Source organism: Geotrypetes seraphini, chromosome 6 (genome assembly GCF_902459505.1).
Source record: "Geotrypetes seraphini chromosome 6, aGeoSer1.1, whole genome shotgun sequence".
In the NCBI taxonomy this organism is placed as follows: Eukaryota; Metazoa; Chordata; class Amphibia; order Gymnophiona; family Dermophiidae; genus Geotrypetes; species Geotrypetes seraphini.
Genome location: NC_047089.1, coordinates 200,180,704 through 200,205,441, shown reverse-complemented (window position 1 = coordinate 200,205,441; position 24,738 = coordinate 200,180,704). Strand labels below are relative to the sequence as shown.

The window sequence follows — 24,738 nt, the reverse complement described above, 5'->3', positions numbered from 1 at the left end:
AAGAATTCATCTTCCAGAACTCACTCTCCTCCACACATAACCTGATCCTCGGAGACTTAAATCTCCACTTAGAAGATCAATCATCCAAACAAACAACAGATATACTCTCATACCTCAACACTTTATCCTATCAAATTCTCAACCCAGAACCCACACACGAAAAAGGTCATCAACTTGATATAGCAGCTTACTCATCTCCAAATCAAAACACACAAAACATCTACATCTCAAACGGGTCCTGGCACCCTACTCTATGGTCAGACCATTTCAAATATTCATTCACCATCAATTGGGCTCAAAATAACAACAAACCCATCCCAAAGAAAACACTCATCAAATTCAGACCGAAAATCGAACCTCACACATTCTGGAACACAGTTGACCCCGAAATCGACCCCAACAACCCCAAAGAATTCATAAACAGCTGGCGGACCCTCAGTGAATCCACACTAAACGAACTTGCTCCAATAAAAAACAAAAACAAAATAGACAGACCATCTAATAAATGGTTCGACGACGAACTTCTACAACTAAAAAGAAAATGCAGACAATTAGAAAGGTCATGGAAAAAACAAAAACACAACCACATCAAAGATGAATGGAAAATCCTAATCAAACAATACAATACCAAACTGAAGGAAAAACGAAAAAACTACTACTCCAAACTCATCAGCACCGAAAAACCAGACACAAGAATACTTTTTGACATCTTAAGAAATCTCACCGATACCAAACCATTTCTCGCCACCCAAGGAAACCAAACTCCCACAGCCACCCAATTAGCGGATCACTTCAAACACAAAATCATCACAACCAGATCCACATTCAACAATTCAAGAACCAACATAGAAGAAATACGAATCAATCCCAAAACAGATGAAGCAATACCAGCAGACAGGATATGGACAAACTTCCCAAAGATACAATGGTCAGACTTGAACAGGCTTTACAAAAAATACAGCAAATCCTCATGTGACTTGAACAACTGTCCCTCATACTTACTAGCAACAGCTTCCACCAAATTTAAAGCTAGCCTCACACTATGGCTTCAAACAACACTAAGTGAAGGTCATTTCCCACCGGAATTAGGAGAAATCATAATTACACCTATCCTAAAAGATCCCAAAGGTCCTATAGATAATCCTGCAAACTATAGACCAATCGCTTCAATCCCTCTATACATTAAAATAACAGAAGGCCTTGTCGCACAACACCTCTCCAACTACCTTGAAGACCATCACATACTACATCCATCACAATCTGGATTCAGATCCAACCATAGCACAGAAACTCTACTGGTATCACTATTAGACATTGCACGACAACACCTCAGCAAAGGAAACAAGCTGCTTCTCATTCAACTCGATCTTTCTGCGGCATTCGACCTAGTTGACCATCACACACTACTCCAGATATTAGACGCAATAGGAATCTCAGGTAATGTTCACAAATGGTTCCAAAGCTTCCTCAAAACACGAACATACAAAGTCAAATCAAAAGAGCACATATCCGAACCATGGTCAAACCCATGTGGAGTACCACAAGGATCACCATTATCACCCATATTATTTAACCTCTTCATAGCATCCCTAGGCATAACCCTAGACGCCCTAAACACAGTATCATTCAGCTACGCAGATGATATAACTATCCTCCTACCCTTTAATATTCAAGACCCCTTATCCACAAACCACCTGAAAATGATAATGGAAACGGTAGAAAAATGGATGTCAAGTCATAAACTAAAACTGAACTCGGAAAAAACTAAATTCCTACTACTGGAAAGGGAAAAAAAACCTTCTCTCACAGAACTAGAAGTAAATACAATCAAGTACCCAATGCAAAGCACACTCAAGATCCTGGGAATTCAACTAGACAGAAACTGCACAATGCAGTCTCAAATCCACAAAATCATCCAAAGAGCATTCTTCACAATACGTAACCTAAGAAAAATAAGAAAATTCTTCAACAAAGATCAATACAAGATATTAGTACAATCCCTAGTACTGAGTATTGTAGATTACTGTAACAGCCTATACCTATCATGCCCAAATTACATGATAAAACAATTACAGACAGTTCAGAACACAGCCCTCAGAATCATCTACTCACTAGGCAAATATGACCACATCACCAAAGCATACCTAGATTCACACTGGCTACCAATAAAAGCAAGATCCCAGTTCAAATTCTACTGTCTACTATACAAAGTAATACATGGAACAGCACCCAGCTACCTAAACAACAGACTACACCGTAACCTCTCACACAGATTAAGGAGAACTCAGAGCCTATTCACTCACCCCCCTCTCAAAGGAACACGACGAAAGAAACTATATGACAGCCTTTTAGCGACACAGGCAGCAAAGATCGATACTACCATCACCAATCTACTGACCAAATCAATAGACATTAAAGCATTCCGAAAAGAAATCAAAACTCATCTCTTCAAAAAACATTTCACATCATCATAACCTCACAAAAGTATTAGAAAATGCTCTCATGACTACCCTAACACCACCACCAGCAACACCCGAATCCGGACAGTATTATCTCTATTCGTCTAAACAGCAGAATCCGGACAATATTATCTCTATTCGTCTAAACAACCTATCACTATCTAATATCTACTACCAATTTATCCTGGAAAAGTCCAGAACAACAATTGTAACTTAACGCATTCTTGATTATATGTACTGCAATGCTACTGGAAATGTCCAGTCTTCTAACTTGTAATCCGCTTAGAACCGCAAGGCACAAGCGGAATAGAAATCACTAATGTAATGTAATGTAATGTAACTCTGTGCTGCACCCCCATAATCAATTCAAATTTCCCCTATTTACCAGGTCTCAGGAAGGAAATCAATTAGAACTTTAGTAAATAGAAACGACTAAAAACAGTAATACCTTAAATTAGCACATAATTGACTTACTTGAGTATTTTTATTAACAGGTCTTGTGCTCTTAGCTTGTGGCTTATCTTTGAATTTTTGCTGTTTAGAGCACTCGTGCTTTGAAGTAGAAGTGTCACAATCATCTGCCTTTTTCACAAAGTCAGCACACTGTTCAGAAAACACACACATAAGGATAATACAAGTTAAACTCTAAATTTCAAATAAATTAATGTAAACAGGAAACTTCTGGCAAACCTGTCATTCCTGTATTATTAGGGAGAAATTTTTAAACTATTAAGACAACTTCAGAGGCATTTTTCTTTACTCCAAGGATTTTATCATTTTTCAAGGAAACATACATACACATTTGCTTTAATATTTGTACCTGCTTTTCCTACAAGTATATTTTATGGAAAATAAAAGTATGAACATGCCAGGGTTCTCTCCCCACTCCAGAAAGTGGTATCAGCTCAAACTTCTCACAAATAACTTGGAGACTTGAGATTCTTCCAAAATCCTGAACTGTCTGCAATACCACCAGTAAGTGTTTAGGAGCTTGATCTAAAAATAACAATATATCTTCAGCAAAAAGTGTAAGTCTGCACTCAGTACCCCCAACTCTAAGTCTTTTTAATTCAATGCTTTGCCTAAGCTTTGTAACCAATGATTCAAGGCCCCCCCCCCAAAAAAAAAAAGGCCTGCCTTGTGCCCCTTTTTAAATCAAAGGAGTTATCAATTTACTATTAATCAAAAGATGTGCCTGCAGAAGAGTATATATCCCAGTAATCCATTGTACAAAGTTTCCCTGTAGGCCATATTTCAACAGAACCCAGAATAAATACTTCCAGAAGATGCTGTCAAATGCTTTTTCCATGTCAAGGCCAGCAATGGCTAATGTACCACCCTTACCCCTCTGTTCATGTATTGCCACCAATGCCTTGATGATATTCATAGAGGCATATTGATTAGGAACAAATCCCACTTGGTCAGTTTCTATTATCAAGGAAGTATTTATTTAGCTTACTGGCCATTATTGCTGCTAGCAGCTTGGCATCCTGATTCAAAAAGGAAATAGGCCTAAATGAGCCCACCTGCAATCGATCTTTCCCTGGCTTGGGTAACAAGGTAATATGTGCTATGTTTTGGACTCCATACCAAGGCCCCCTTCAACAACATCTGATAGCAATTACACAAAGGCTTGGCCACCAAGTCAGTCAATATTTTATAGTACTCTGTCCCAAACTAGAGAGCTGCACGGGAACGGGGACGACGGGAATCCCGCGGGTTCCCCCTTCGGGTCACGGGGATCCCGTGGGAATGCCCCCTAGGGTCGCGGGAATCCCGTGGGGACGCCCCCTAGGGTCACGGGGATCCCGTGGGGACGCCTCTGAGGGTCACGGGGTTCCTGCGGGGCTGGAAGTACTAAGTCGCGCGGCTTTTCTCCCTACCTGCTCTGTTTGCAGCACAGAGCCGAACGGAAGTCTTCCCGACGTCAGCGCTGACGTCGGGAAGACTTCCGTTCGGCTCTGTGTTGCAGGCAGGGCAGATAAGGAGGAGAGTAGCCTCACGACTCGAGTGGCTACCAAGGGAGGAGGGCGGTCCGCCCCAGTTGCAGCACAGCCGGCCAGGTTCCTTTACTTTTGTGGCGCTTCCCCGACCGACCGACAACAGCCCCGGTCCGACAAACCTCTCTGCCCTTAATCGCGAATCTAAATTACCTTCTTACAGCAGCTGTAAGAAGGAAATTTAGATTCGTGGTTAAGGGCAGGGAGGTTTGTCAGACCGGGGCTGTTGTCGGTCTGTCGGTCGGGGAAGCGTCACAAAAGTAAGGGGACCTGGTTGGCTGTGCTGCACCCGGGGCGGGAGAGAAGGAGGGGGGAGAAGGACGCTGAAAGCACTGGGGAAGACAAAGGGGTGGAGAAGGACGATGAAAGGCCATGAGGAAGACGGGGGTGGGGGGGAAGGACACTGAAAGCACTTGTGGAAGACAAAGGGGTGGAGAAGGACGCTGAAAGGACATGGGGAAGACGGGAGGGAGGGTGGAGAAGGACGCTGAAAGGCCATGGGGACGACAGAGGGGGAGAAGGACACTGAAAGGACATGGGGAAGATGGGGGGGGGGAGAAGGATGCTGAAAGGAAATGGGGAAGAGAGAGTGGGGAGAAGACGCTGGCAGGGAAGAAGACAGAGATGCCAGACTATGGGGGGAGCGGAGGGAAGAAGATGGGTGCCAGATCAATTTGGAAGGGGGGAGAAAGGGAGAGGCACAGTAACAGAGCAAATGGAAGACGCAGAAGGAAGAGAGACAGTGGATGGAAGGAACTGAATGAGAACATGAGGAAAGCAGAAACCAGGCAACAAAGGTAGGAAAAGAATTCTATTTGCTTCAGGATAAAGTAGCATATTAGTTGTGTTGATAAAAATTTATAAACAAAAGAGGCTCTGGTAGAAACCCGTTTACAAAGTATGTATTCTTCCCAATTAATATTTCCAAATTAATAAAGTCTTTTTGCTTATTTGTAAATGGGTTTCTACCAGAGCCTTTAATTCAGTAGCATAATTAAATGAAGTAACTATTTCTGAAGTTTATAGGGACGGGCGGGGTCGGAGGGGATTCCTCACGGGGACGGTTGGGGACGGAGGGATTCCTCACGGGGATGGGTGGGGACTCCTCACGGGGATGAGTGGGACTTTGGCAGGGACGGGTGGGATTTCTGTCCCCGCGCAACTCTCTATCGCAAACCCATCTGGCCCTGGTGCCTTGGCTAACTTGAGATGCTTTATACCTTGCTTAACTTCCTCTGTAGAAAGGAGAAATTAATAATAATAACTAATAATAACTTTATTTTTGTATACCGCAATACCACAAAACAGTTCAGAGCGGTTTACAGGAGAAGAGACTGTACATATACAGCGAAGATACAGAATACCACAAAACAGTTCAGGGCAGTTTACAGGAGAAGAGACTGTACATATGCAATGAAGATACAGAGAATTAGTTATCAAGTGTATGGTATAAACCAGTGGCAATTATAAAATGATCCAATAACAGTTACAAGAGGGTGCAGAAAGGGGAAGGAAAAACCAGGGAAGAAGAGGTAAAAAGGTGAGAAGGGAGAGGAAGGGTAGGAAGGGAGGCGAGGTCGAGATTAGTAGTTTGGTTGGGAGGGCGGGAGTTAGAGGAATTTATCAAAGAGATATGATTTGAGAGATTTCCTGAAGGATAGGTAAGTTGGGACAAGAGAGATGAGGGTGGTCAAGCAGTCATTCCATTTGCCAGCGTGGAAAGAGAGGGTTATGTCGAGGAATCTTTTGTAGATACATCCCTTTGGAGAGGGGTAGGCAAATAGGTAGGCATTGCGAGTACAGTTAGAGGCTGGGAACACGAAGTGGCGTGACAGGTATATCGGGGATGAGCCAGTTAGGGTTTTGAAGCAGAGGCAGGCGAATTTGAATTAGGTTCTTACTTGCTAATTTTCTTTCTTTTAGCCTCTCCAGACCTGTATAGCTGAATTAGGAATCTTATAGATGGGTATATATCTCATCATGACCATCATGACCAGTGCCTGACTGAAGCAAAACTTTGGAACTGTACATGATAGGTTACTCTCCCCCTTATTCCCTCAGTCTGTCAAATAGCCAAGCAGAACTAAAAACCATAAACAGAAAACAGGACTCCGAATAGGAGTAACAACTAATAAAACCTGAACGCTGTTGGAAAATGCAAAGGAGCAAATGCAAATGTCAAAGTTCTCCACAGCTCATCAGCTATGCAGCCAAGCCACAGCCACTGTTCTTTGATCTCCCCGGCCCTAGAAAAATACTAGAACCCGCAAAAAAAGCAAAAATCTTCACACAAGAACAACACGACAACAGGCAGGGTGGGGTGATATACCAGTCTGGAGAGGCTAAAAGAAAGAAAATTAGCAGGAAAGAACCTAATTTCTCCTTCTTTAGCAACTCTCCAGATAGGACGAACCAAAGCAGTACCCATCATGGGTGGAGCCCCCGAAGGGGGAAGACCAAACTGCAGCATTACAAATATCCATTGGAGGCACCAGCGAATACTCAGCCCAAGAAGCTGCCTGACCCCGAGTGGAATAAACCTTGAGAAAATCCGGAAAAGGCTTCTTCTGAAGAAGGTATCCAGAAGCAATAGTCTCCTTGATCCACCGCGCAATGGTAGCCTTGGACGCGCCATCCCCCGTATAAGGACCCGCTAGAAGAACAAAAAGATGATCTGATTTCCTGATCTCCTGGGCCCTCTGCACATAAGAGCGAAGGACCCGACCAACATCCAACTTGTGCAACTCTTTCTAATCAGAAGATCCTCCACGACTACCCAACACCGGGAGGACCAGTGCCTGATTGACATGAAAAGGCAATACGACCCACTCCCTCAAAAACTCCAGGAAGGGAGACCTACAAGAGAAAGCCTGCAACTCAGAAACACACCTAGTAGAAGCATAAGGTCCTTCAATGAGCAGGAACCCAAGGGCTCAAAAGGCGGGCGCACCAGCACGGAGAAGACCAAATTAAGATCCCAAGATGGAACAGACAGACACACAGGAGGCTTGAGCAATCTGGCCGCTCATAAGCTAATATCATCAGGAATGGCAGCGAGACACTGACCTCGCAACAACCCACAAAAAGCTGACAAGTCCGCAAGCTGAACCCAGAGAGAAGACCAAGCCAAGCCCCTGTCTAGGCCATCCTACAACAACTCTAAGATGTTAGGCAGGGAAGCGCAAGAAGAGACCACTCCACGCGCAGCACACCACTCCTCAAATATACGCCAAACTCATATATAAGTCTGAGAAGTAGAAAGTCTCCGGGACCCCAACAGAGTGGAAATTACTTTATCGGAATACCCCTTTTTACCTAGGCAATCCCTTTCAAGAGCCAAGCCGAAAGACAAAAGGAACCCGCATCGAACACTGGAATGGGACCCTGTGTCAGAAGGTCAGAAGAGAGGCATAGGATCCGCTACCAGATCTGCATACTACGGACCAGGTCTGCATACCATGGACCTGCATACCACGGTCTGCATACCACGGACGCCTGGGCCAATATGGGGCCACCATAATCACAAGGCCCAGATGACAAACAATGCGGAAAAGAACTCTGCCCACTAAGGGCCACGGAGGAAACACGTACAACAGACTCTCCATCGGCCATGGTTGAACCAGAGCATCTAGACCCTCTGCCTGACCATCTCTGCGACGACTGAAGAAGCGGGGCGTTTTGGCGTTGACACTCATGGCCATCAGGTCCATGAAGGGCTGACCTCAAGCTTGCACTATCAACTGAAAAGCCCCGTGGCTTAGACACCACTCTCCGGGATCTAGCACGTGACGACTGAGGAAGTCCACATGAACATTCTCTACACCTGCAATGTGGGAATCTGAAATATCCTGAAGATGAGACTCTGCCCAGAACATGAGCAGAGCCGCCTCCTGCGCCACCAGAGTGCTCTTGGTGCCCCCCTGATAATCGACATAGGCCACTGCCGTGGCATACTCTGACAGAACTTGGACCGACTTTCCCATCAAGAAGGAATGGAAGGCTAACAGTGCCAGACGGATGGCTCTGGTGTCCAGAACGTTGATCGACCAGGACGACTCCTCCGCCCTGAGCCGAGTGACCCAGACACTGAGCGCCACAATCAAAAAGACTGGCATCCATGAGAAGAATCGTCCAATGGGGCTGATCCAGACTCACACCTTGAACTAGATGGGAGGACTGGAGCCACCAACGAAGACTGCAGCGAGCTAAACCCCTCAGGGGTACAGGGAGATCTAGACTGTGCCTCTGGGGCGACCACCTAAGAAGTACAGCATACTGAAGAGGACGCATATGCGCTCGAACACCCCTCACTATGTCTAGGGAAGCCACCATCGACCTCAAGACTTGGAGGAAATCCTGCGCCTGAGGACCCAGGGACGCCATAAGCAGGCGAATCTGGGACTGCAATTTGCTTATCCGGCCTCTGGGAGGAAGACCTTCCTCAAGGAGGTGTCGAATATAACCCCAAGGTACTCCAGGGGCTACGAGGGAGCCAACCGGCTCTTGGCAAGGTTGATAACCCATCCCACAGTGACTGCAGGAACTCCACCACCCGAGCTGTGACCCGGGTGCTCTCCTGGAATGATTTTGCCCGAATCAACCAGTCGTCCAAGTAGGGATGTACTAGAATGCCCTCCTTGCGCAAGACCACCAAAACCTTGGTGAATGTCCGCAAAACTGTGGCCAGACCAAAGGGAAGTGCACAGAACTGATAGTGCTGACCCAAGATCACAAAGTGAAGGAAACGCTGATGGGAGACCTGAATTAGTCAAGAGAGGTCAGTTACTCCCCCGGCTGAACCACCAGGATCACCGACCACAGTGTCTCCATGCGAAAAGACGGAACTTTGAGAACCCTGTTGACCCCTTTCAAATCTAAGATGGGCCAAAAGGTCCTTTTTGGGCACCACAAAGTAAATCAAGTGCCTGCTGGTGCCATACTCCTGAGGGGGCAAAGAAACAACAGCTTTGAGATCTAGCAACTTTTGAAGGGTCTGGTGAAAGGCCTGCTGCTTCCACTCTGCCTGACAAGGAGAAGCTAGAATACGATCTGGCAGGGAGTGGACAAACTCCAGTGCGTAACCGTCTTGAATTACCTCCAGGACCCACTAATCGGACGTGATCTCTGCCCATCGCAGAGAGAACTCATGCAGCCGGGCACCCACCGGAACCAGGGTTGCTGGCAAGGACATGCTGTGGGTGAACCGGTGGAGGGATTCCCAGCCTCCGAAGGGCCCCCCCAAAATGACTGCATGCGCTGATAGAAATGATCCTGGGAAAACCCAGAAGTCGGGAAGGTAGCAGCTCCATACGCTATCTGCGGAAATCCCGCAGAGCCCTCCCTACCAGCCTGTCGGATGCAGTCTTCTGGCAGGCGGAGAACCTTAGAGTCTGTCAGAGTCTGAACTAACTTATCCAACTCCTCTCCAAACAAAATAAGACCCCTTAAAGGGAAATTTTGTGAATTTAGTCTTGGATGCCGCATCCGCCAACCAAGCGTGGAGTCACAAGGTACTACGTGTGGCCACCCCAAAAGCTATAGACTTGGCGGAAGTCCTTACCAAGTCATAGAGGACATCCGAGAGGAAAGAGGCTGCCATCTCAATCTTCGCCACCTCTTGATCCACCAAGGACTAGTCATCAGACTTACGATTAAGAACACGCTCAGCCCACTGAAACACGGCGCGAGCCACGATCCTCCCACAAATAGCCACCTGGACCCCCAAGGCAGAGACATCAAAATTCTGTTTAAGGATGGTCTCCAATTTATGCTCCTCAGAGTCCCGTAAGGCAGAATCACTCTCTACGGGCATGGTATGCCATTTAGCATCCACAACCAGCGACTTCAAGGTAGCCCTATCCCCCTCTGGGATGGGATACAAACGAGCCATGGAGGTGAAAAATGAAAAGATGCCTCCAGCGTATTCCATTGTGCCAGGATAATATCTTGAATATCCTCATGCATATTAAAAGAGTGGGGCGCAGAGCGGATCTCCTGGAGAAGAGGGTCCCCCACCAGTGGAGTCTCCAGCGGCATCTCCTCAAAATGCAACACCGAGGAAACCTGAATTAAATCTGGGAGCTCATCTCTCTGAAAAAGGCGCACCACGGACACCTCCTCGCCGATAGCCAGAAAAGCCGAGGCCCCGCTACCAGTGGCCATCCCCTCAAGAGGATCCTGGAGATCTCCCCAAGGGTCCAGGTCCTCATCCAGGTCCAGATGCTCCTCAGATCACAAGTCTTCGTCCCAGGCCACCCGCGGGTGCTTGGATGAGAGATGAGGAGGGGTGGTAAAGGAGTAGAGGGGGGCAAAATCGCAGGGGACATGGAGGGAACAACCCCCCTCAAGACCCCCGGGCCCACCGCAGACTTTCCCCCCTGGACTGCCTGAAAATAAGCTCTGCACAAAGCAAAAAATAAGTCTGGGGAAAATTCCCCCCCCCCCCCGACAGTCCCATGGGACTCCCTGCCACAGCAGGGGACCCAGCAGAAACCTGCCCATGTTTTTCCAAGACAGGGGGAAGGTCACCTGAGGCTGCAGAGAAAATAGAGGGCTTTGCTGCCAAAAATGGTGAAATTCACGTTAAAAATAACCCCTCCAGTGCCTGTAACGGCTGGGAAGCCTGAACTGTTCCAGCCGCTAAAACAGGCAAGCTGGCAGCAGCTGATAGGAAATCCCAAGTTGCTTCAGCGGTAAGGGAATCCTTTTTACCCTTACTGTCGGCGGCTGAGGAAATCCCTCCATGGGTGGCTGGGGAAGCCAGGGCTTCCCCACTTTCAGTAGCCGACTCGCGAAGCATCTTCAGCAGGGAGCCCTGGCTATTGGCACCTGCTGCAGATGAGGCTCCTCCACTGCTCCAGGCTACACAGCGTTTACACAGCCCGGCTGCGAGTGCCTCGCATCTGGAGCACAATGAGCACTTTTTCCCTTCTAAAGTGCTCATTGCTCCATATGCTAACTAACTAAAAGAAAAGTGCTAGTTAATTAAAAAATACAGTAAATTACATTAAATTTAAAGGGAAAGCAATTGGCACTGCCTCAGGATTTTTTTTTTTCACAGAACAGACCCCCACTGGCTCTCAAAGCAGTATGCCTTACTTGAATTTGGGGCAAGGCTTACTGCTGAGACACCTAAAAAAAAATGTTGGAGAGGTGGAGGAAAGGGAGGGAGGGACCTAGCACGCGATCCACCAGGTTTGACATCCCAGAGGTTGGACGGACCCCCAAGCTCAATCCGGCACCAAAAAGGGGACAAGAAGCCCTAAACAAATTCCAACACCCCTACCAAGGGAGATGGGTACAACTCGCTCACACCTGCTGGACACTGAAAGAAGACTGAGGGAATAAGGGGGAGCAACCTATTATGTACAGTTCCAAAGTTTTGTTTCAGTCTCCACCTGCTGGTCATAAGATAAATACCCATCTGAAGATTCCTATTTCAGCTATAAAGGTCTGGAGCAGGGGTGTCAAAGTCCCTCCTCGAGGGCCGGAATCCAGTCGGGTTTTCTGGATTTCCCCAATGAATATGCATTGAAGGCAGTGCATGCAAATAGATCTCATGCAGATTCATTGGGGAAATCCTGAAAACCTGACTGGATTCTGGCCCTCGAGGACCGACTTTGACACCTGTGGTCTGGAGAGTTGCTAAAGAATAGGAGCATTTAGAGCACCAAGCTGTTCCTATATGAATTGAGGTAATTGTAGGTCTTAAAAAATTGAACCCAGTCTAAAATGGAGAACTCCCTCTGATCATATTGTTCCCTATAGTACTTAAACTGCTCCATAAACTGAGGCTTCTCCTTAAAGCAAACACCCCTACAGTCCTTAATAGATGTGACAACTTGCTTTTTCCTATGGGGGCCATAGCTCTTGGGGGATAAAATCACCCTTAGATGACTTAAATACGCATGTCTTAGGCTGCAGAAAGTCCGCAGCCAGGCTGATTGAAGATCCAGCTGTGAAAGCCCCAAAAGTAATGGAAGCCGCCCTGCCGGGCTAGCTGAGCAATCTGTGGAGGGAAAGTTAAGCCGAATGCTACAGCCCCCTCTCCTCTCCTAGCAGCATGTGGCACAAGGACATTCTAAAAGTACTAAGTTTACGTAATCCTGACATGAATCCACATGAGGAGACTCCTTCACAGCAATTTCCCAGGCAAAATTTGAAGTTTCGAAGAAGTAGGGAAAAGAAAAAGAGATTTCTAAAAATTAAAGATGGCTGCCGGCACCAAAATCGTGATATTTCTCATACTTCCCAAAGTCCAAAAATGGCGATTTTAGGATTTTACAGGAGGGAGGGAACACAGGGGAACATGCAGAAACTCAGAAACCCCCACTTTTTAAACTTTCCCCGATAGATTCTTGTACTCACTGTGACCCGAGACACTGGACTCCACCTGCTCACAGCTCTTTCTCAGTAGCTGTACAAGAATTCACTGCCTCAGTGCTGGAAATGCTCTCACAAAGCTGTTATTCGGGCTGCTAGTCAGACTCCACTATCTGACTATGCCTCCACTCAAGCGGACCGCCAGATGCACACCAGGATGGGCAGAGGAGCGAAAATGCAGTCGGCATGCTGCAGAATATCGCTGAGCCCCCCTAAGCGTGCCTAATGTGTGGCTAGGCAGATAGACTATTGTAACTCTAAATTTTCCTCTATTTGATGTATGTCTTTTTATTTTACAACTTTATTATGTATGGAAATTTGTAAGCCGCCTTGGATAAAGGCAGATTAAAAATGTTTTACATAAATAAAATAAATAAATAGCAGTCTGCGCTCGACCCCTGCTTAACAGAAGACTACTTCAGGGACAGCCCTGAGCGCCAAGGAAAACTATGCAGACTGGCTAACAGGTACCCAAAAGGGATTTGCCTGTCAGCTACAGACCAAAGTTTGTGAATTCTCAAGCAGGCAGAGCTCCAAATTTTCTTCAAACGCGAAAACACCCGCAAAGGGGACGAAACTACATCGAATGGGGAAAGCAGAACACACACAGCTGCAGACATGCTTGCAGAAGGAAAGACCGTAGAGGGCACTAAACTGATTAGTGAAGTACTACAGAGGCAGAATGAAAAATCTGGAGTGGATTCCTTCTGCAGAGCATGGGGAAATAACCCTATTGTCTAGAATGTCTCACCTATTGCACTGGAACATGGATTACTGTAAGGATGGCTAAATATCATAATGCCAGATTGGAAAAGTATGAGGGGAGTTAGGGGATGACTTACTTTTTTCCTTGTACAAGACCGTGTTGTTCTGACGTTGGGAAGGGAAGTCTCTTCAAGTGTGGTATCTGAAGTTGATGGAACAGCTCCTTCAGTTTAAAACAAATAGCAAGTACAATTTTACTGTTAGATGTATGATTCGCATTGCACTCTCAATGTGCTGTTCACTCCATATAGCAAGTTTCAGAACTGTAGCAATTTTCAACACAGTAAAAGCAAATCTGTTTAAGTGTAGTTCCAATAGCTTTGGATTTTGTTTTGTTTTTGGGGGGATGAGATTGTTTTCTTCCTTTTAGCTAGTGTTATACTGGTCTTCTCCTTGCTAAAAGCCACAGAGAACCAATAGAAGTCACCCTTACAGCTACAATTACTCTGTTTCTTGGTAAAGTCAAGTACACAGCATCCCAAGTGCAGTACCAATAGAATAAGAATTTTAACAGAGGAGTCTGTATACTGAAGGGGAGATTTTGTCTTGAAACCTCCCACGGCGAAACAGGGATCCATGTCAGTGAATAAGACTCATCACTTTGCATGAAGCTTAAGATAAGTTTTTAAGTAAACTATATTTGAAGATAATTGAGAAAACATTGAATAAGTGAATAAGTTAAAAAAAAAAAAAAAGTTGACTAATCTGGACTTATGACAAAGAGCTGGTTAAAAGTGCTCTCGCTGAAAGGTTGTGAGAAGTTTGCCTCTACTCTATGAGCAGCTCATCTGCTCACCCTTGATGGAAAGTAATTAAATAATTTTGTTATACAGGAATATTTATATTTACTAACTCATTAGGCTGCCATCACTTTTACAATCAAAGTAAAAAGAAGTATATGCATGCTGCGTTATTTAACAAAGTGAGAAGAATTAGCATTCCAAAGAGAGGTCATAGATTAGCACCGTTAAGCAAATGTGAAACCAATGCAAGCAGTATGAACAGAAAAATGTAACTTATTCTACCCAAGAAATTTTACACACCATTACTTCAAGGAATTGTAACAAATCTTGATTAATGAACTCCAACTCCAACCATTTTTACACATTCATAAATATTTCCCAGTATCTTCCTACAAAGCATAAGGAAAAGACTCCAGTGATAGAGATATATCGCCTGAATCTAGGCAGTTTCCAATATCAAATACATTCATAGAAATTTCATAAGACTATCGACAAGACAATTTTCATTATCTGCATATCTATAAAAACAATCATAGGCGATATTCATGATTTACATGAATGAGACAGCCACATGTCCAACAGGGCACAGGAATTGTTTCTACTACCTACATATAGGCATCAAAAATAGTTGGGTCTTTAATAATTTCTCAAAGTTGACACATTCCGTGCATAATCTCAGATGACCAGGTAGACTGTTCCACAGGTGCACACCCACGATGCACATTCTCATTTTAGAGGTCACATAACGCAGATGCAAAACTATGTTCACTTCTGTACAAGAGTAGTCTGTATTTCTAACATTACCTATGTTAGGCTTGAATAAGGTTTGGCATTATGTGAATTTTAAAAAAAAAATATCAAACTAGTCCTATACATGCTGGAACAAAATGTTTACCTCACAATACACATATTACATCACATAAAAGGCCAGTAGAACCTTGAAGGTTGAAACTGTTTTGCTATTCAGGTAAGTTATACTATTATTTCAGTAAATTACACAAATTGTTTGCCAGGTTTAGTCTGAACAAGTCAAGAAACATGGCCCTCTTTGTGGATGATACCAAACTCTGATGTTGTGGATAGCATTAGGAAGAACCTGATGAAGCTTGAGGAATGGTCTGAAGTTTGGTAGCTAAGATTTAATGCTAAGAAATGCAAGATCGTGCTTTTGGGCTGCAAAAACAAAAGGGAACTGTAAACTTTAGAGGATGAAGAATTTTTCTACACAAAAGAGGAGCAGGACTTGGGTGTAATAGTATGAATGTGATGATCTTATGATGGCCAACAGGTTGAAAGGGCAACAGATGCTTGGGTGCATAGGGAGAGGAATGGCCAGTAGGAAAAAGGAGGTTTTGATGTCCCTGTATAAGATTCTGGTGAGATCTCATTTAGAATATTGTGTACAATTTTGTAGACTGCACCTTCAAATAAGCTATACCATATAAACTCAAATCAAGTCGATCTGAATATAAGTCGAGACCCCGATTTTCCCCCAAAAGGAGGAAAAATGGTTGACTTGAATATAAGTCGGGCAGCTTAATATTCAAGTGCCCTGTCAGGATTTGCACCCAGTGCCTCCTCCCTGCCAGGCACTGCACCCATCTCCCTCCCTGCCAGGCACTGCACACTTTCGCGGGAGTCATTCATGAAGCCGCTCAGCGTTGAACAGCAACACAAAAGCGTGATTCCGCTTGGTATAGCTCAGCAGCTGAAGCCAGAACTCGAGGCAGCGACCGACTGGGTTAGCAGCGCTCGCTACACCTCTGGACCACCAGGAAGTAAGTTGGACAGAGCAGGGAGGGGGGGATAGGATGCAGAGCCTGGTGGTCCAGCAGAGGGCTGCAATAAGTCTGGGAGGGGGGCAGGTGTGTGCTGGCCCGAATATAAACTGGGAGCCCCATTTTCGGACCAACAGCAGACTATCCAAACCTTTTTTAAAACTTTCTACATTAACTGCTTTTACCACATCCTCTGGCAACACGTTCCACAGCTTAACTATTCTCTAAGTGAAAAAATATTTCCTCCTATTGGTTTTAAAAGTATTACTCTTTAACTTCATCGGTGTCTCCTAGTCTTTGTAAATCTTGATGCAGTAAAAACCTTGGCCTGGCAGCCTGAGAAGAGCGCTGCCCAGAAGAAGTCCCAAAGTACTGACGGGAACACCTGAAGGATAGAAAAGTAGGGCGCCCCGAACCCCTGGATAGTCAGGGCCTGTTAACAGGCAAAGACTTGGGCCTGCACACTAGCCATGAGGTCATTCAGATCTTTGCCAAACAGGAGTTGCCCCTTGAAAGTACAAGTTTTATTCCAGTTTTGGAGGCAGTTTCACTTTTGTGGGTGTTATTTCCATCAAGCAGTCATTTAGAAATACCTATAACTCTGATTATATTCTGGGTAAACAATCACCTTAATGGCATACAAGAAAACTATGATGAAAGCAGACACTGGAGCACAGAAGGAAACTGGAGAAACTAAGTTTAGTTTCAGCTAGTTTTATACATTCTTGCATACAGTTCTAGAATTTTCCTGATTAACTGAATTTCATTTAACCATGAGGTTCTCACTTACCTGAGAATGTATCAGAAGATGAAGAGCTCCCACTAGGCAATCCATCTTCAAAGGAATCCATACACAGTTCAATGCATTCCTAGTTTTAATTTTAAAAAGTTACACAATCACCACACAGTTGTTCTTACTTGAATAGGAAATTAATTTCATGAAACAGGCACCACAATCTGTTCTCTATATTCTGATATCCCTGCTTCTTTACTGGCCGTACTTTTGGTTCTCTGCCTTATTTTGGAGGAAAGGATAAAGGGCCCTGTATCTGTAAAACAGGAGTCCAAGGGAGAAGGAGAGGCTGTTGAAACACAAAGGTTGGCTTAAATGAATCCAGTGAAGCGGTCTTCTAGATGGCTGGCTAGACCACACAAGATGGAGAGTGCTCTACCACACTTAAGTGCTGAAGAGCAAAAGGAAAACAGAAGGAGACCCAAAGATGTTAGGGCTGAAGGAGCTTGATAGTATCATGCAGTCCCACAAAGCCCACCTTCACATCAAATTACATTAAGCCAGCTGTTTCTTTTTATTTTTTATTTTTAATTCTTTATTCATTTTTACATCTTACAACAAGTGCGTCAGAAATTTAACATTCGAACTTATACAATATCACTTGACTATCTATTATATACGACTTAAATTAACAATATTTAAACCCTCCCTCCCATCCCTATTTCATAAGTAATTACATATATCATATAATATATGCAATCTTTTCAAATAAACTAAACATTTACCACAAGATTAGAAATCCATCCCCCCAACTCTCACTTTGCAATTGTACCAATAAGGGAAAAATGTTATTTACTCATTACAATATTCTATTAATGGTCCCCAAACCTCCTGAAATTTATTAAAATTTCCTTTCTGTGTGGCTAACGTTCTTTCCATTTTATACATATGACACAGAGAATTCCATTTAATCTACTCCAGTTTTTCCAATTAAATATAATCTGTTGAATGGGAATTTGACTTGTCTTCCTCATTGACATTCTAAATAGTATAGTATCATATGATAAAGCCACTGGATTTTCTAATAAACAATTTATTTGGCCCCATATCGATTTCCAAAAAGCCAAAATAAAAGAACAATAGAATAATAAATGATCTAAAGTCCCTGCTTCGAGATGACAATGCCAACATCTATTAGACTTAGAGCAATCTAATCTTTGTAAACGAACAGGGGGTCCAGAATGCTCTATATAACAGAAAAAACAAGTTTGTCTTATAGATGCTGACATCATACATCTCATCCTCCAAGACCAAATTTGTGGCTATTTAAACGCAGTAATTTGATGCTTAATCTCAATGCTTCAAATGTCCCTAAGACCAGTTTTTGGTTTTTTATTCATAAATCCTGATATCAATTTGTACCACTGTGCGGCCTGGTGTCCCTGAAAGTCCATCTGAAAGCATAAGAACTCCAAACTATATTTATTATTAAGATGTTTCCATTCAGGGAACCCCACCTGAATGGCCTGCTTCAGTTGCAACCATCTAAAACTTTGTGATTTACCAATACCAAATTTATGTTGCAACTGTGAAAAATCAAGCAGTTTACCATTGGAAATAACATCTAAAATCCGTATACCTGCCATTACCCAATGCTTCCAAATGACCTTAAATCCGCCAATTTGAATCTTGGAATTAAGCCATATAGTTTGATTTGTTGATTTATGTATTGGAATAGGTGTTAAATTATTTACAAATCTTAAGGTTTTCCATGTATCAACTAATATTCTGTTTTCTTTATATATCCTAGGCATTTTGACACTAAGAACACGGTTTAATATCAGAGGAAAAATAAGTCGCCATTCCAACCACAACCAATGTGGAACATTTTCAATGGGCTCTGGGAGGACCCAATACATACCTTGGCGCATGATATAGGATTGATGATACCTATAAAAATTGGGGAAATTTACCCCTCCCTCTGCAATTGGCTTTTGTAAAGACACTAAAGCAATTCTAGCAATTTTTCCCAGCCAAATAAATTTTGTTAGAATACTATTTAACTTTTTGTAAAAAGACCCCTGAAAAAAAACTGGTATCATACCCATTTGATAACAAACCACAAGCAAAATCATCATTTTAATTGATTGAGCTCTCCCCCACCAAGATAAATGTAAAGGATTCCATTGCTCACACATTTCTGTTACCTTCTGTAATAAAAAATTTTAATTCACTTTCATTGTTTCTTCCAGTGTTTTTTTAATCCAAATGCCTAAATATTTGATTCCATCCTCTTTCCATAGAGAAGGAAATGAGTGAAACAAACCTTTTGTACAATATACATTAAGTGGAAGAACTTCTGATTTACTCCAATTTATTTTATATCCTGAAAATTTCCCAAATTTCTCTATTAATTCAAGTAAACATGGAATGGTTGATTCAGGATTTCTCAAATGAAGTAGTATATCATCTGCATAAGCAGAGATCTTATATTCCTGTTCTGAATAAGGAATACCCTATATTCCCTTTGCTTGCTAAATAGCTAATAACAAGGGTTCTAATACAATATCAAAAATCAAAGGAGATAAGGGACATCCTTGCCTAACCCCCCTCTGCAAGCTAAAACATTCTGAAAAATTATTATTATTATACAATCTAGAGCTATACAAGGACTGAATCATTTGTATAAAACCTGAACCTATACCAAACCATTCCATAGCTTGATACATGAAGGTCCACTCACCACGATCAAAGGCCTTCTCTGCATCCAAAGAAACAATAAAAGCCATGAAAAATCCGGCCTTTTCTAAGTATAACATTTGAAAAGCCAATCTGGTATTATTAGAAGAATGTGTCTGATCAACAAACCCTGTTTGATGCATACCAATAATATGAGGAAGAGCCTTAGCTAAGCGTAAAGCCAATGTCTTAGCTAAAAGTTTTTCATCAACATTTATTAAAGAAATAGGCCTGTAATTTGAAACCAGCGTGCGATCTTTATTTGGCTTTGGCAAAACTATAGTTAATGATTCTGCCATAGTGCCTGTAATGCAATCTTTAATGAGTTGAGCCTGATATAAATTTAACAAATGTGGCAAAAGGGTGTTTTGAAATGCTTTATAAAACTCTACTGTAAAACCATCACCACCTGGACCGAATCCTACTCTCATGGATTTCAACGCCGTTTGTAATTCATTCAATGACATAGGCTTGTCTAAACTTCCTTTTAAATGTTCAGGAATTTTGGGTCCTTCTAATAATTTTAAAAACTCTAAACATCTTTTTCTTTATCTGAATAAGGCTCAGAAGAATAAAGATTCTTGTAAAAATTTAAAAATTGTTTCAAAATAGGTTTAATTTGAGATTATCTCCTTTCTCATCTTTAATTGCAATTACTGTATTTTCACCCATATACCGCGCACCCGTGTAAAACGCACACATGGGTATAGCGCGCGGGGAACAGAAATTTATGTAAAAATTTTTTACTATAGCGCGCGCATGCCGCCCCAACTCTCCTTTCGCCCGCCCCGACTCTCCTTTCCGAAGGACCGCTCGCACCCCCACCCGAACGACCGCTCACACCCCCACAGCCTCCCCCCTCCCCCTCCCGCATGGAGAAGCTGCCTACCGTTGTTTCCGGATGCCAGTGAGCCCAGCTGCTTCCTCTGCCAGCAGTCCCACCCCTTCTCTGAGCCCTGTGCTAACCTGCTTCCTCTTCCAGCGGTCCCGCCCTTTCTCTGACATCAGAGAAAGGGCGGGACCACCGGAAGAGGAAGCAGCGCAGCGCTCAGAGAAGGGGCAGGACCGCCAGCAGAGGAAGCAACTGGGCTCACTGGCATCCGGAAACAATGGTAGGCAGCTTCTCCATGCGGGAGGAGGAGGCTGTGGGGGTGCGAGCGGTCCTTCGGGGTGATGAATCGGACGTCGGAGGGGGAAACTATGTAAAAAAAAATTTGTACAACGCGCATGGTTATGCACGGTTTGTAAAATCGTGTATAACGCGCACATTATATGTGTGAAAATACGGTATTTTGTCCTTTTTTTTGCTTTCAGATAATTTGCCAATAATCTTCCAGCCTTATTTGAATTTCCATAATACAAAGCTCGCTGAGAAAATAAATCTTTCCTAACCATTCTAGAAAAAATCTCATTATATTTACATTTAGCTTTTAAAAGAGCTTGTAACGTAGAATGTTCCCATTTTTCAATAAATTTTGATTCCAAAATCTTAATCTCTTTTTCAAGATTAGCATATTGTATTTGAACCCGTTTCCTGATATATGCTGATAACGAGATAATTTGTCCTCTCGTGGTTGCCTTAAAAGCATCCCATAAAGTTTCCATAGAGATTTCTCCTATATTTTTAAGTTGAAAATAATTGGTCATTTTTAATTGAAAATCTTCACAAAATTTTGCATCTACAAGCAATGCATTATCGAATCTCCAAATTGATCTACTATAATCTTGATCTATAATTTTAAGTTCAACCCACACCCCTCCATGATCAGATAGAATAATTGGATCAATAGAGGCTTGTGTTATCTGTTGAACCAAAAATGTAATCTATCCTTGAAAAGGATTTATGTACATGAGAACAAAACAAAAATTCCCACCCATCAAAATGAAGTATTCTCCATATATCTTTTAAATTACAAGACTGTACAAAATTATCTAATCCTAATGATTTCATAATTTTACTAGGATTTTTATCCATTAAAGGATCTATAACAGCGTTAAAATCTCCTGCCACTACTAAATTAGAAGCCAACTGTTTCAAAGGCTGAGAACTCTTTGCCATTACACATTGCATGATCACACTGCCATAAAAGCTATCTTGCAACATGGCGCCTAGCTGTTTTTTTCTGCTACCTCAGCATTTAACGTTCAGTATCTGATGTCACTATCAAAAAACCTTTATTGAACAAAGCAGTACTGATCATCACAATAGGAACATCCTACATAAGAACATAAGAACATAAGCAGTGCCTCTGCCGGGTCAGACCACAGGTCCATCCTGCCCAGCAGTCCGCTCCTGCGGCGGCCCAAAAACAGGTCAAGACTTGTCTGAATCATCAGAAGGGGCTCCCTTGCCACCTTGGTTTCTCATATAAGTCCTGCCTTCCTATCGAAGTCCTAGCCCTCCGGTCTTGCACATGCACGACCAGGTTGGTTTATACTCATTACCTGGTTAACTTCCTATACTTGTGTTACATCCCAGCTCCTCCCTCAGTATCCCACGATCCCTTTATCCCTCAGGAATCCATCCAATCCCTGTTTGAATCCTTGTACCGTACTCTGCCTGATCACTTCCTCCGGTAGCGCATTCCAAGTGTCCACGACCCTTTGGGTGAAAAAAAACTTCCTTGCATTTGTTTTGAACCTGTCTCCCTTCAGTTTCTCAGAATGCCCCCTAGTATTTGCTGTCCCCTTCAGTCTGAAGAATCTGTCCCTATCCACCCTCTCTATGCCCCTCATGATCTTGAAGGTCTCTATCATATCTCCCCTGAGCCTCCTTTTCTCCAGAGAGAAGAGCCCCAGCCTATCCAGCCTCTCAGCGTATGAGCAGTGTTCCAGCCCTCTTACCATTTTCGTTGCTCTCCTTTGGACTCTCTCAAGTACCGCCATGTCCTTCTTGAGGTGCGGCGACCAATACTGAACGCAGTATTCCAGATGTGGACGCACCATCGCTCGATACAATGGCATGATGACTTCCCGTGTTCTGGTTGCTATGCCCTTCTTTATGATGCCCAGCATCCTGTTGGCTTTTTTCGAGGCTGCTGCGCACTGTGCAGATGGCTTCAGTGATGCATCCACCAGCACACCCAAGTCTCTCTCGAGTCTGCTGTCTCCCAACAATACCCCCCCTAATTTGTAACTGAACAACGGGTTCTTTTTCCCTATATGCATGACCTTGCATTTGTCCACGTTGAAGCGCATTTGCCATTTGTTTGCCCAGTCTTCCAGCTTGTCCAGGTCCCTTTGTAGGTCCTCACACTCCTCCCTGGTCCTAACTCTGCCGCACAGTTTGGTATCGTCTGCGAATTTTATAACCTCACACTTTGCCTCCTTTTCCAGGTCATTGATGAATATGTTAAAGAGTAAAGGCCCCAGCACCGATCCCTGTGGCACACCGCTCGTGACTCCCCGCCAGTCAGAATGCTGACCCTTTACTCCAACCCTCTGCTGTCTACCCGACAGCCAGTGCTTGATCCATCTGTGCACATCCCCTCCCACCCCGTGGTTCCACAGCTTCTTAAGTAGCCTTTTATGTGGCACCTTGTCAAAAGCCTTTTGAAAGTTGAGGTAAATGATGTCTATGGGCTCCCCATTGTCCACCCGACTGCTTATCCCCTCAAAGAAGTACAGAAGGTTCGTTAGGCACGACCTTCCCTTACAGAATCCGTGCTGGCTTGTTCTCAGTAGGCCATTCCTCTCGATGTGCTCGCAAATGCCGTCCTTGATCATAGCTTCCACCATCTTCCCTATAATTGAAGTCAGACTCACCGGCCTGTAGTTCCCGGGGTCACCCCTCGATCCCTTCTTGAAGATGGGTGTGACATTTGCCAATTTCCAGTCCTCTGGCACCTCACCAGTTTTCAAGGATAGGTTGCAAACATGTTGGATTGTGCCCGCTATTTCCTGTCTTAGTTCCTTCAGAACCCTTGGGTGGATCCCGTCCGGGCCCGGTGATTTGCCGCATTTTAACCTGTCTATCTGTTGGAGGACATCCTCCCTACTTACCTCTATGTGCTCTAATTTTTCAGCCTGTTCCCCACTCATGAGCTCCTCTGAGTCTGGTATATTAGATGTGTCTTCGCTCGTGAAAACCGACGAGAAGAACGTGTTCAACCTCTCAGCTACCTCTTTATCCTCCTTAATCACTCCCTTCCTATCCCCATCGTCCAACGGCCCTACCTCCTCTCTCGCTGGTCGCTTCCCCTTAATGTAACTGAAGAATGCCTTGAAGTTTTTCGCCTCCTTGGCCAGCCCCTCTTCGTATTTCCCTTTTGCTTTTCTAACCTCCCGGTGGCATTCCTTTTGGCATTTCCTGTGCGCCTGGTGATTTTCCTCTGTTGGGTCCTTTTTCCATCTCCGGAAAGATACTTTTTTGTCCTTTATCGCCCTCTTTACTTCTATTGACATCCAAACCGGGTCCTTTGATCGCTTGTTCTTGCAGCCTTTCCTGAAATTGGGGACATACATTCTCTGTGCTTCCTGCAGGGTGTTCCTGAATAGGGTCCAGGCGCTTCCCACAGTCTCCATCCTAAAGATGTTTCTGAGCTTCCTCCCCACCATTTCCCTCATAGCAATGTAGTTCCCTTTCTTGAAGTTCAGCGCAGTTGTTGCGGTCCTCCTAACTATGGGTGTCCCTCTTTCTAATGTGAATCTGATCGTGTTGTGATCACTGTTGCCTAGTGGTCCTCCCACTTCTACCCCTCTTGCAGGCCCCCCTAATCCGTTTAGGATGAGGTCAAGAGTAGTACCCCCTCGCGTCGGTTCTTTGACTAGTTGCTCCATGAAGCAGTCCTTCACAGCTTCTACAAATCCTGTCTCCCTAGTGCAGTTGGAGTGACCCGTATTGGAACATATTGGAACAAAATACCAAGGGAGCAGAAAAATGTTTAGGTTAACTTTGGTCAATTTGTTCTCAAGAACCTTTTACCCTCTAAAATATGAGAAACGTTTCCACCTCCTTTTTCAAAGAGCCCCAGAAATAAGAAGATTTTTTTTCTTATCGGACTGTTCTCTGGAGTCATCCGTAAGTATGCCTGCATTTCTCCTGTTGGTCAGAGGTGTAGTTGCTCAGCTGTAATCAAGGCCGGTGTTAGACATGCTGGGGCTCAAGGAATAATTTAAGGAGGGGTCCCCTAATTCCTC

At 43.9% G+C, this 24,738-nt stretch overlaps 1 protein-coding gene across 10 annotated transcripts in view; it reads right to left on the bottom strand.

Moving 5' to 3' along the window:
* The window catches only part of CDCA2 (cell division cycle associated 2), a 168,862-nt gene that overhangs the window by 87,259 nt on the left and 56,865 nt on the right, over nt 1-24,738 (bottom strand). For all 10 annotated transcript variants that reach the window (XM_033947519.1, XM_033947518.1, XM_033947520.1 and 7 more), the window contains 3 exons: nt 16,918-16,996; nt 13,684-13,769; nt 2,934-3,062 (listed from right to left, as the gene is read on the bottom strand). In XM_033947519.1, the coding sequence (XP_033803410.1) occupies nt 2,934-3,062; nt 13,684-13,769; nt 16,918-16,996 (294 nt within the window). The remainder of the gene's footprint in view (nt 1-2,933; nt 3,063-13,683; nt 13,770-16,917; nt 16,997-24,738) is intronic.